At 40.8% G+C, this 13607-nt stretch overlaps 1 protein-coding gene across 1 annotated transcript in view; it reads right to left on the bottom strand.

Moving 5' to 3' along the window:
* Mgam2 (maltase-glucoamylase 2 (putative)) overlaps nucleotides 1–13607 on the bottom strand; it is a 63518-nt gene that overhangs the window by 23614 nt on the left and 26297 nt on the right. The window contains exons 20-30 of the mRNA XM_013021570.1: nucleotides 12747–12871; nucleotides 11878–11966; nucleotides 11115–11164; nucleotides 10113–10280; nucleotides 8635–8790; nucleotides 7667–7921; nucleotides 5657–5811; nucleotides 3846–4014; nucleotides 2668–2764; nucleotides 2149–2261; nucleotides 1120–1245 (exon numbers count right to left, since the gene is read on the bottom strand). Coding sequence (XP_012877024.1) covers nucleotides 1120–1245; nucleotides 2149–2261; nucleotides 2668–2764; nucleotides 3846–4014; nucleotides 5657–5811; nucleotides 7667–7921; nucleotides 8635–8790; nucleotides 10113–10280; nucleotides 11115–11164; nucleotides 11878–11966; nucleotides 12747–12871 — 1503 coding nt within the window. The remainder of the gene's footprint in view (nucleotides 1–1119; nucleotides 1246–2148; nucleotides 2262–2667; nucleotides 2765–3845; nucleotides 4015–5656; nucleotides 5812–7666; nucleotides 7922–8634; nucleotides 8791–10112; nucleotides 10281–11114; nucleotides 11165–11877; nucleotides 11967–12746; nucleotides 12872–13607) is intronic.

Below are 13607 nucleotides of genomic sequence, written 5' to 3'. Positions count from 1 at the left end.
CTTCCCAGCCCCTACTATACTATTTTATAGTATACAATAAAATATAGATTGATAGATCTATAGTATACTACTTTATAGTATACTATAAAATATTGTATATATTTTTACATATATACGTTTACATATACGTTTACATGTCTGTATGTAACTATACATCATCTACTCCGGTGTTTGCACATGGAAACTTATCTACTCACTGATTTTGAACAATAAAGAAAATAGGAAAAAAAAAATTTTAATCTCCCTTGCCTGAAGGCTTTAGATAAAACTTGTTTGCAGAAATAGGCCTGTGCATTAGCCAAAACCTTTAAAAGAATGGACCAGTATAATATTGGCATTGATTGTTCTTGTTAAGGTAGATCAGTGGATTATTTTATCCTGTGATTTTCCTATTTTTTCTTGCTTCTTCTTAACAAGTAGGATAAAAGGTATGTAAAAATTAAGTTTGGATATATATATATATATATATATATATATGTCTATATGTCAGATTGTCTCTGATAAGAGCTTCATAACACTTCATTCTCATTTTAAAATCATTGATTGCCTCCTAAAAATCTCAAGAGGTGAATTAAAAACTGAGAAGTCATGGCAGACAACTGATAATTATGCAAGGAGAATAGTATACTATTTGTGAAATTTGCCTTTTTGACACCAATTGACTACAGTTCTCAGGGTTTTCCTGAGGCATTAGATTGCCACTGTAGGATATGCATAGGTTTATATGTGTTTTAGAGAATGTGAAGACTTAATTTAAATTGTCTCCTTTCATATATTACTCTATACCCATCTCTCCAAGGTCTGTCTCTATTTCCAAATCTTCAGAGACATAGCTTAAACACAGACATGCCAACTGCAGGACATTCCCAATAACTGGCACTGAGGGCCAATATCCTCAGATCATTCCACAAACTGGTGAAGGATTTATGCAATTCTTAGTTCTGAACCTTGACTTAAAAGGATAGAATGCAGTAAGTTTTAAAACCAGTGTGTTCTTCTGAGGACTAACTCCCAGTTGCCTTTTTTTCCTACCCAAGTGATCACAGCAGTAATTTGCATGAAGCTGTTTCAATAATGATAATAATGGTCTGGCACAAATTCTGGGAAAGGGTTTCATACATAGGGAATATGGGCTGCCACCATTTCATCATACAAACTGGAGATTTCAGTGTCATTCTGGTATCCATAGCGACTCAGCTGAAATCCCAAGGCCCAGTATGGAATCATGGCTGGCCGACCAATCAACTACAATAGAAAAACATGAATTACTCTCATTTGATCATTACGTAGTGTACACACTCATCAAGTTACCATACTATGTACCATAAATATTTACCAATATTTTATCAATATGAAAATTTCAAAGTGGAAAAATAATGGACCCAAGTAGACTTCTTAAAGAAGAAAATAGGTACTGATGACTGGTGCTTGAAATCCTAGCTACTCAGGAGGCTGAGATCTGAGGATCTGGATTTGAAGCCAGCCCTCCATGCCCCGCCCCAATCTTTATAAAATTCTTATATCCAATTAACTGTCAAATAGCCAAGAGTAGTGATGTGGCTTAAGGGGAAGAGATGAAGCCTGGTACAGAAAAAGCCAAGCAAGAGAGTGAAACTCTGAATCTGAACACTGTGTGTATGTGTGCATGCATGCACATGCGTATGCACACATACACACACCTTAAATCAATCAATCAATCAATAAGACAAGATGGTTGAAGCAACCTAAACACTTGTAGTAGTGAATACTGTCTCCTCACTGAAGCTAAAAGAAATAAAAAAATAAGAAAGTGAAATCACAATAAGAAAGTGAATGAATGTTGCACAACCTGGAGATGAAGAATGATACAAACATTGTGGCTGAGGTTTTCTCAGATGTTCTAGCCATCACTGTAGAAAACCTGAGACCTTTATGGTTATTACTCATTAGTACTTCCTAAGTTATTATAGACAAGCAATCAAGAGAAGTGTGGGATGCTGGTATGCCTTTAGCATCCTATAATCAGGAAATATAACTTTCAGAAAAAATCGCAACAAGCTAGTGAGCACACCCAAGGAGAAAAAGAATAATTGGGCCTCAGTACTAGACTATCATAACAACATGCAATAAATATTTGGTGAATTATCAATGGATGGAATGGCCTCCCACCTCAGTGTATTGTTGAGTTACAAGTTCAGGGGTTGGTCCCAAAACTACATAAAAGTCCAAAATTCCTCCTGTGGTGCGGTATGTCAGGGCAGGAGTGGGCTGGAGTGTCACATCTGTAAAAATGAAAATACAAAGACTAGATCAGGAACAGTTCGTGGATCTTTCAATCACTCAGACAGGGAATTTGCTCATTCTCATTCTCACCCCTTTCTATCTATCTCCTCTATAAAGTCTTTTCTCACTCTGTGGAGTCTGAGATGGCTTTGCAGGTGCCCAAATAAACTATGCCATCTCAACATTTCATAATACCTTGTGAAAAGGAGCTAACGTAGCCCAGAAAATTAAGACCACCATTAGTCACAATTTCATACTTAATACCAGAACACTTAGTAACTCCCTCATGAAGGAAGGAAGGAGTGAAAGGTCAGTTTGTTTTTCCTGTATTCTCATTGCTCCTGGATTTCCTTCTTTCTACCAACATCCCAGCCTCTGATGAACGAGGAACACGCAGCTGCCTACCCATGGCGTTGCTGTTGAGCAGGAGCACTCCGTGGGCACTGCCGTCCTCCTCCAGCGCCATGTAGTAGGGGTGGACGCCATAGGAATTCTTCTTGTACTGGTTTAGAAACATGTCATGACAGTAAACAACAAAGTGAAATTCAGTAAGTCATTAGCACATCACAACCCAAACAGCCAAGCCAACCCAATTCCATCACTGCTCTGCTCTGCAGAGCCTTTCTTTCCACACCCAGTAAAAAGCCACGTCTTCCCCCTCTGTGGCCTCTTCCTCATTCCATAGCTCTAGCCTAACACTGATTACACTGTGGGGTCATTATTTCCACACCTATCTCTCCCAGCTTATGAACCTTTGATGCACAAAAACAGTACCATGGTTTACTTTGTGCTAAGCACCCAATGTGCTGGATAGAGAAGATACATTAAGTGCCAGACACCAGCGGCTCACGCCTGTAATCCTAGCTATTCCTGAATAGGATCATGGTTTGAGACCAGCTCAAGCAGAAAAGTCTGTGACACTCTTATTTCTAGTTAACCACTAAACAGCCATAAGTAGAGAGGTGGCTCAAGTGGTAGAGCATTAGCCTTGAGTGAGAAAGGTAAGCATCCAGGCCCTGAGTTCAAGCCACAATACTACACAAAGAAAAATAATACAAATTAAGTAATGAATGTAATTGTATAATCAAGAAAATCTGTGGTCCACGGGAGGGGTAGAAATTATAAACAAAATATGTGTTTTACAGAAAACACTGTATGATAGGTGACCTCCTGCAACAGAGAGCAGAATTAATTAATTAATTAATTAGCTAATTAATTAATATTGTTCTCTTTTTGTGCCAGTCTTGGGGCTTGAACTCGGGATCTGAGTGCTGTCCCTGAATGGTTTTTTACTCAAGGCTAATGCTATATAAGTTTAGCCACAGCTCCACTTCTGATATTTTGATGGTTAATTGGAGAAACAAGTCTCATAGACTTTCCTGTTCGGCTGGCTTCAAATCATGATCCTTAGATCTCAGCCTCCTGAGTAGCTAGGATTAAAGGCATGAGCCACCAGCACTTAGCCAGATTATTTTTATAATTTAAAAAAAGGTAAAGTTGATGACTATGACATCCTGTATGGGCAAGGGAACTAAAATTTACATAAAGATCAAAATGATTGCTAATTTTATCCCCATCCTTACCGCTGGGGGTTCATCACGAGCAAACATTCCCCACGTGTACCAGCTCATATTTCTTCTGAAAGCTGTGTGCTCAGTTTCCCCAAAACCATAGATGTACTGAGAAGGGAGGCGAGTGGAGATGGAAAGGAACATGTCATCAAAGGTGAATCCAGGAAGCTGAGAGTCCCAACTGCAACACAAAGAAAGAGGTTAAAGGCAAGATATAGGGAGTGTGGCTGATGGTTCCAACGCCCTCTGAACTACTGGGCATCTGGGTTGAGTGAAGATATTGTGAAGTGACTCTGGTTATTACAGTAGCCATATCTCATGCTTTCATTCTTATACTGTGGTTTGCAAACCTAAGAGTTCCTTTTCCAAGTCATGGATGCATTGAGATCCAGCACTGCTGTCTCATTCATCCTTCTATTCTTAGTTCTCAGTACCTGGCCTATCAGCTCGAATAAACACATGAATGAATAAGATCACTTGCAAGTATTTTCCAATGGAATATATATATATACATATATATTATATTAGAACAACTTCTCTGCATTCTAAAGAAGCTACTAGGGCTGGGAAGGTGGCTCAGTGGTAGACCGCTTGCTTTCCATGCATGAAGCCCTGGGTTCGATTCCTCAGCACCACATAAGCAAAAAGAAAAAGAAGCCGGAAGTGGCGCTGTGGCTCAAGTGGTAGAGCGCTAGCCTTGAGCTGAAGAGCTGAGGGACAGCGCCCAGGCCCAGAGTTCAGGCCCCATGACCGGACCCCAAAAAAAAATAAAAATAAATAAAGAAGCTACTAAAGAGGAGAAATTGGATATAGAGGCAAACACCAGGAGAAGGCATTACAAAGGAAGAAACATTGGCACACACAGGTGACAATGCCCGGTAGTGCCAGGAGCCTCATCCCAGGCAAATCCTCACGTTGTGCAGCCAGACATGGCACGGGTAAGGCCAACAGAAAATTCCTTTGTGCTAGCATTGTGGACAGACTTTGTTGATGATGACAATAGAAGCGAATGCTATATGAAGCCAGTCTCTCTCCTGCCTCTTCAGATATTATTTCTTAAAAATAATATTTCTTAGTAAAGCTTAAGAGGGAGCAGACTTACATCTTAGGTTATACATTGTAATTATTCAATAGAGTTTTCTGCTCTGCTTTACAAAATTAACATAGAGAACATATTTTTTTTCTGTGGAATCAAGCAACAATTTGTTTGTTTGCTTATTTTTGACAGTCCTGGGGCTTGAACTTTGGACCTCGGTGCTATCTCTGAGCTCCTTTTGCTCAAGGTGGGAGCTCTACCACTTGAGCCACAGTGCCGCTTCTGGCTCAAGGACTTTCCTTCCCTGGGCTGGATTCAAATCATGATCCTCAGATCTCAGCTTCCTGAGTAGCTAGTGAGCAATTTTTTTTTTTTACAAAATCTTTAAATACAGGGGCTGGAAAGGTTGCTCAGTGGTAGAGTGCTTGCCTTGCATGCCTGAGGCCCTGGGTTTGATTCCCAGCACCACATAAGCAAAAAGAAAAAAGCTGGAAGTGGCGCTGTGGCTCAAGTGGTAGAGCGCTAGCCTGGAGCTGAAGAGCTGAGGGACAGCGCCCAGGCACAGAGTTCAGGCCCCACGACCAGACCCCCCCAAAAAAATCTTTAAATACTGATTTTTTTCTGAGTTAATGACTAATAGAAAAATTAATTCCCTAATGAAGCAGGACAGAATCCATGTACCTCTCACTGTTATACGCAGTGTCTGAGATTAGCATTTCACTCACACCAATGCACATCATTGCGAATACACCAGAACCATTCTCAGAACCAAACCAATAGTGCTTACATCACAGTGCTGGAGTTTTTGCGTCGGATCTGGATTCCAAAAGGATTGGTCTGAACCTTGACATCATACAGGCAGTTTTCAGGGGAGCCAGCTGGTGAAGGAGGGGTGTTCAGAGGTACAGGTACCTCATACCTTTTAGTAGTGGGATCATAGATCTGGCAAAGAAAAAGAAGAAATCTCTTTTGGATGGAATCATGCACTACAATCTCTCATGCCCACCAATATCATGCAATTCTGATGCTGTTGTGTGGCTGAATTTGAATTCACTTTAGGACATCAAATATCTCCAAGCATGAAGATGTGACTTCTGCCCACCTGCTATGGCTGACGCAGATGTTGAACTTCAAAACTGCCCCAGTAACATTCATTCATAACCAGGGAGGGCATGCTCTCCAGACAACTCATGATCTAAGAGTGTAGAATCTCATAGACAGAACATATGTGCACAAACTGTGTGTGTCAATTCAATGCATGTGTGTGTAACTACGCAATCACGTGTGTGAGCCTGTGGGTGTACACAAGGAAACAGAAAATTGAGTTCATATGCATTCCAAGACTCCTTCCTCTTTGAGCTTCTACCTGTGGCTCAGATTTTACACTCCTGAAGTTTCCCTTTTGTATCCAACCACTGTTCTTACTTACTGAATAGAATTAGTGTGTAGGGAAAATGCAGAGTGAATCGTGCTATGCCAAGATATTAGAAGCCAACATCACTTCCTCGTGGTATTGGTATAATATCACTTCCTCGTGGTATTGATATAACACTTTATGCTTTGATGGAAGCATTTTTCCCCCTAAAGCCTTGCTTTTCAAAACTTCTCAAACCCAAAGCAATGGTATGGCCTGGGGCCTTGCCAGCCAATGCAGATTTTTAGCCCTTCCTCTCGAGCTGCTGACACAGACCTTCTATTTCCCCAAGATATTCGGGTACTTTACAAAGCACCCAAATGTGCAAAGCAATGCAGCCAGCCAAGCTGACTGATGCCAGGGTCCTAGGCCACACATGGATCCTGAATTCCAAGAGTTTCCAAGTCTAAACTGATGTTTGTTGTGAGTGCAAAATACACACCAGTTTTAGAGGTATGACTAAAGGTCTGTGAAATCCTGCACAATTTAATTTGGATTTTGAGATGAAATGGTATTTATTTTAACACAGCGGTTAAATAAAACTTTACTAAAATGACTTTCATTTTGTTTGTTTTTTTCAAACACCAAAACTGGTGGTCAAGGGGAGGGCGACAGAAGAATGGAGAAAGAGTGGGCAAATGTTCTCATGATATCATATACCATACATGATATACATATATCTCAGGATACACATAGGTGAACCATCTGGAGCCCGGTAACTTGAGGGAATGGGAGGGGTTGGGAGATAGAAGTGGATGATAAAAGGGTGACACTGATGAAGACATACCCATAAACTGACAATGCTGAATGAAACACATTTCTACAACTACTTGAGGGTAATAATTTTTTTAAATGAGAGCACAAAAACCAAGGCAGAAATAAAAACAATACTATGTGGTTCACATCACATATCTAAGGTAGATCCAGGCAATGAGCTGTGGAGTGTGACTTTTGACCTGCAGTGTCAGTATCACCTGGGAACACATTAGAAATAATCACAAGATCTGAAGGTGATTTTGATGAATGCCAATGCTTCAGCACCACCATTGCTAGATAAACTACTAGAAGTGCTGGAGTAAGTTAATCTTTTTATATGCATTAACCATAAAGCAGACCCATGTTCTCCAGATTAAGGGATAACTCTTTGAGGACATTTATGACTTGGAAGATTCTCCATTGTAGGATATTCACAATCTTTATGGATCTAAAAAGTCACATACTGGTTCTATTATCTACTAGCGTTGTGAATTTTACCTCTCTGGGCCTTAGCTCCTGTGTCTGTGAAATGAAGAACTTGAGCTGAAAGTCTTTTGCAAACTTCTATCTCTACCGAGCTGGGAGTTTTCCTAGTCTGAGAACCAGAACCTGCCACCTGTGAATTACCTTGACCTGAAGCATGGTTTCTGTATGATAGATCACGTTCAGTTTAAGGCTGCTGATCTTTGCAGAAAGAGACTCAGAGATGCGAGTGGCAGCCGCTGCTGGCTTTGAAGGAGGAACTGCTGTTCTTGCAGATTCTGGGGCCTCCAAGAGGGTGAGGTCAGTGGTGATGCCTGTGGACTGGTACTGAATGTTGCTGGCAGCATAGGCAGCAATGGTGTCATAGTAGCAGCTGGGCACACCTGGAGCTGCTGTGTACTGAAATGACAGAAGAGCTCGTGGTCAGTTTCTGTGACCACACTGAGATTCCAAGAGCTGCTTAACAGACTCAGAAGCTTTGCCCATCGCTCTTGGTTCCACTGTGACTAGCTACCAAAAGATAAGTTCTAAGCCTTCAGCCTATGGATGGATGGAACTGCTTGAAATTGAAACTGGATCGTTGCAGATGATTGAGATGTCACTCCGATGAGTTCTAACACAGTATAACTGGTGACCTGGTTAGCAGGGAAAATTTGAACCCAAAGGTGAACACATACACACACATATGCATGCACGCACACACGCACACACATACATTGTTGGTCTCCGATAATGATTGAACAGAACAGAGCACATAATAACTGATATTTTAATGATTACGGATGACAATTTGATTCTATTCATCCTCCCATTGCCCACTGGACCCCATATTTCCCTCCCCCATTTCCCTTCTTTAATTGTCCTCAAATGTGGTTTTGAAGGATGTAAATGGACAGACAATGAGAGGGTCACTGCACTCCTTCTGACACAGGATACCTGAAGGCAAGGCTGCCCCGTGTTATTACACAGAGCTGACAAAATGCATGTTGGCACATGGTCATGATAGTCTCCAAGCTGCCACCGTTCCACAAGTACTTCCTAAGTGCCTGGCGAATGCGTGGGAAACTGTTCACCACTTCCTCATCCCTACGCCCTCTGTTCCTGACCATTACCTCCCAAAGGCATCCCCGCTGCTGGCAGCTCGCCTCCGACACGGCAGGATCCTCAGGGTAGCAGTTGAACTTCTCCAGGTCACTGACTAGAAGCTTCCACTCAATAGAGAATTCTTGCCCGAGTGCCAGTCCCTTGAGATCCGTGATGGTCAGCACCTGGAGGAGGAGAACAGGGACCCTGGACTATGTGGCTTATGCTGCTGCCTCATGGTCTGGAAGCCTCCCATGCCACTTTGGAGTGCTTGGGATTGGCCTTAATCTGACATTCCATTTAGACTTACTATTATCTGCTTAGCAAAATGCTTTTGTGGGAATAATGATAATAGAAGCAGTAGCTAAATTTCATGGAGCATTCCTATTGGACCATGATAATCACTTTATAAGCTTTAGGGCCATGAATCCTATCAATTGGTCCCTTATTATGAATGTTATGGCTAGTTCCACTTTACAGAACATAAAAGTGAATTATAAGTCTGATATCGTACCCAAGATGTCACAGTAGATGAGGACTGGAACCCTATTCTGCCTAAACCTAGAAAACAAGCTCCTGCTCTCTGCTATATGTATTTTCAAAGTAGAAGATGACTGAGTTAAGGAATAATTAACTTCCCAGACCTTCAAATAATAATTGGACTCCTCTCTCTGAGTTTATTATATAAAGGAATCACTCAGTGAGAGCAAACCCAGATTCTCTTGTGTTTGCTCCCATTCACATTTTTTCTTTCTTTTCTTCTTCTTTTTTCTCCTTCCTTCCTCCTTCTCTTCCTCCCTCCTTTCCTTCCTTCCTTCCTTTTCTTCTCTCCTTTCTTTCTTTTTGTGCTGGTACTGGGGCTTCAAGACCTCAAGGCCTTGCATTCTCCCTTAGCTTTTTCACTCAAGGCTGGCACTCTACCACTTAAGCTATATCTACACTACAGCTTTTGCGGCCATTGGAGATAAACTCTCTTGCATTTGTCTGGATTCACACTGTGATCTTCAGATCTCTGCCTCCTGTATAGCTAGGATTACAGACATGAGCCACCAATACCTGGTTCATATTTTCTATCATGGAATAAAAATAGCATGAAACAGTGGCATTAAGGAAATACATCCACGGTGTCTCAAAGACATAGGTTCAAAGTCTCTCAAAGAGAGTCTTTAAGGAGAGGACACTTATGTAAGTACTCGCTAGAAATAGGACAATCTATTCTGCAGTATTTTTACTGTGTCACATCTGGGGTCTTCTTGTCTTTTAAAAATTGAATTTCAGGAAAAAAACAGCATGTTCCCTTATGATACTAATTGTTGCTATCTCCTTTAGGGCCTAATGCACACAAAGCGAGCAGGTCTGTATCATCTTTCTTCTACATCACCCCTGTCGTGTGGCTTTCCCAATAAGCTGTTAACTGTACAAAGTCAAAAGAGCAAGAGATGGTCAGCTGTCAGAATCTGAGGCCAGGGCTTTTCTCAAGGACTCTACCAATGGAACAATCTCTCACCTTTGTTGAAGGGCTATACGCAATGCTTGAAATAGATGTGGAGGCATCATTCACTACAACAATAAAATCAGTTGGCTCCTTGTCCATGCCCAAGATTCTGATATTGGTAAACATCAGGTTGTCAGGGTCCGTGTAATTATTATTTATAATCTTTGCCTGCAGACGGTTCTGGGGAGAAAAAGTCATTTTAGAAACTGTGCCCTTTATATTCAACATCTGCTTCTGAGATCTAAGTTGTTTCATTTTTCTCTGTGGTTCTAAAGGTGACTGTCCCAAGGAATACACAAGCTCAGACTTAAAACCCTAAACCCTAGTGTGAAATTTCAGAGCTGCTTTGGTTTACTAATTCTTTTCTGGTTCTATTTTTCTGATGATATGACCCTGAATTATGGAATTTTAACGTAGTTGCAATGCAAACAGAGACAAAAGCTCATACAGAAACACACTGCCTCACAGCAGTGTCAGTAATTCACTACCCCAATCACTTTTTGTTTCTATATTAGGAGCAATGATAAAAACTCAATGAAGACTTTCCATATGCCAGACACTGTGCTAAGTACTCTATATACATCATAATCCTCTCAGCAGGCTGAGGTTGAAAGTATAATTGCTTCCATTTTCGATGAGCTTACAAAAACACAAACAAATTCAAAGCTAAAGAGAGAACCTCAAAAAGGACTTTGCCACTTATCACCTGTCCCGCGTGCCAGGAGCACCTCACTCCTCAGTAAAGACGTGTCTTGCAAGTCAGGACTCATTATGAAACTTTAAGGGCATGACATTTTTTCTAGGATAAAACTCCACCATTTCTGCACAGAACTCATACTAAGGTTCTAAACGTTCACAGCTCTGACACACATTCAACACCTTGATGTTCACTTGAATCCCCTGTGGGATCTTCATGGTCAAAACCAGTTCTTGCTTCACATGGCTGTGCCACTACAGAGCAGAAAGGACTCCACAAGCCATTTTATGACAAAGCTCCTCAAAGCCAGTACTTACAGACACCACGGAGAAATCGTACAGGACATAATTCCTTCCAGTTACAGCATCTGAAAGAGAAAAATGCATGCCTATTACAGGAAGCAGAGGAGCTGCGGGATCGTTTTCTACTCTGGAATGCTTTTGCATTTAATTCTTCTTATCTCAATCTTGCCTACTGTGACTCAAATTATAATTATTTCCACCAAAGCCAATATTTATGCTACATTTATCTCTATATCTTGAGCATATAGTATAATAATATAGCAGTAAATGCTAAATATTTACTATATTTAATATATGTGTTATGTAGTATAATATAATATATAATAATATAAATATAAATATATTCTTTAATACTTTTTAATATTTATTAATAATTTTGATTTCTATTAAGGGAAGGTGTTTTTTATAACAGTCCATCTAAAAGTTTATGTACATTCATCTGAGGTTCCTTACAGTGGAAGTACATGAAACAAATTCTATACTTCTGGCTTAATGGTACTTTGCACAGTTATTAACAAAATACATTGCTTGGTATGAATAATGACATACACAGAAACTAAAAACAATGGTGTGTATTGCATGGAGAAAGTCAGTTACACACTTGGAGTCTATTTTAATTCATTATACTTGACTAACAAACCTTTTAGATGAGTTGTAACTCATCAGCTCTAAGCTAGAATAACAAGCCATTACTACTAGGATTACTGCTTTTGGGGGTCAGGCTTCGATGATTAATGTTCACCCAGAATCCCAGCCATCATCCCCTGAGAACGACTACCTTTAGACATGCCATCATCCCAGTACAGCTCTCCCTTTGATTCTCTCTTATAATCCAAAGCAACAATGAGTCCCAGGGAATTCTTCCGGCTGAGAAAAGCAATGCTCAGGTTCAGAGAATGAAGACATGGTATTGTCTTCTGATGTCCCCCAGGACAGGTTCCCCAGCATTTACTCTAGAACTGGAGTAGATATTATCATTGTGCATAGAGAGGAAGATTGATTATGTGTGGGCAGCAGAGTGAAGTAGAGCAAGCATAGAAAGAATGCTAGAGAACAGAAACCCACTGAAATCTGGTGTATGATCATCTATCATTGGTGCCAGTTGTCATCTAAGTATGATGCTATACACATTAGCATTATTATTAATCCATTTAGCCCTCATAATGATGTTGAAAAGGTCAGACTACTTTCTTTCTCCATTTACCAATTACAAGCATGAACACAAAGAAATAAATGCCCCAGGGTAAACATACCTAGTATATTGGAGAGCCAGAGTGAACTCAAACTCTTTCTTCTCTACAGTCTGAGCTCTTAAGCTCCAAGCTACACTGACTACCACATGAACACCATCACCTCCTCCTTAATTAGCATTCCTTCTTGTCTTAGAAAAGGGTAACTTCCAACCATAGTTATTATAATGATGGCCTTGATTGGTCTCATAATCCAATGTAATTGGATTGTGAATAACTACAGAAATATAAAGGAATTGACACTAGATGCATCCCCTACTAAATGAGGGTTCCAAAGCAAATTTTGGTACAATTCTGAATAGAGAGGAAAATTGCTGAGTGGATGTATTTTCCCTTGGCCCATCAGCCCTCAGTCCCTGTTTGTGTCTTCATTATGCTAGAGCAGACAGGAGCTTACCTGGTCTCCGTGGTTGTGTTTGGCTCCTGGGTAGGAAATATGCAGCCCCCTCGCAGGTGAAGTCCTATCCTATCATCAGGAAATAGCATATCTACAAATTGCTTCCTCCATTGGATGGCCTCTCCCTGATTAGCAAAGGGAAAAAAATTAGGTCATAAACTGGACCAGCTAGGAAGGACCCTAGAGATAGATCATCTAGTTCAATTGCCTCATTTGAAAAAAAAGAAGAACAGAAAGTGATTTTTTTTCCAAGATGCCTAACTAGTACAGAACAGAGTTGAGAATCCAACTTCTATTCCTTTCTCTACCTTACACACTATACTCTATGCAGGAATGTCCCCCAGAGTTCAGTTAGTTAAAGAAGAGGGCTTCCTCTTGACGCTACAGGAAGGTGATGGAAACTGGGAGAGATGGGCCCTAGTAGGAGGGTTTAGGTCACTGGGCATGTTCCTGTGAAGGGAATTATTGTACCCTGGTCTCTTCCTTCTTTCTCCCCAGCATTTCCTGGACATGACTAAGTGGTTTTTCTCCACCATAAGATTTCACCAAAGGTCCAAACCAATGGAGCCAGCTGATCATGAAGGATAACTTCTAGAATTTAAAACCCAAACAACCTTTTTTTCTTTTGATGCATTGATAACTGTTACCTGGAAAGCTAACTCTACAACTTAGCTTGAATTCTCTGTTATCACAAAGACCAAAAGCTAGGGGCTGGGAAGGTGGCTCAGTGGTAGAGCGTTTGCCTTGCATGCCTGAGGCCCTGGGTTCGATTCCTCAACACCACATAAGGAAAAAAAAAGCTGGAAGTGGCGCTGTGGCTCAAGTGGTAGCGTGCTAGCCTTGAGCTGAAGAGCTGAGGGA

The sequence above is a fragment of the Dipodomys ordii genome, unplaced genomic scaffold (assembly GCF_000151885.1).
Source record: "Dipodomys ordii isolate 6190 unplaced genomic scaffold, Dord_2.0 Scaffold56, whole genome shotgun sequence".
Taxonomy (NCBI): Eukaryota; Metazoa; Chordata; class Mammalia; order Rodentia; family Heteromyidae; genus Dipodomys; species Dipodomys ordii.
This window is presented reverse-complemented; position numbering and strand designations above follow the sequence as displayed.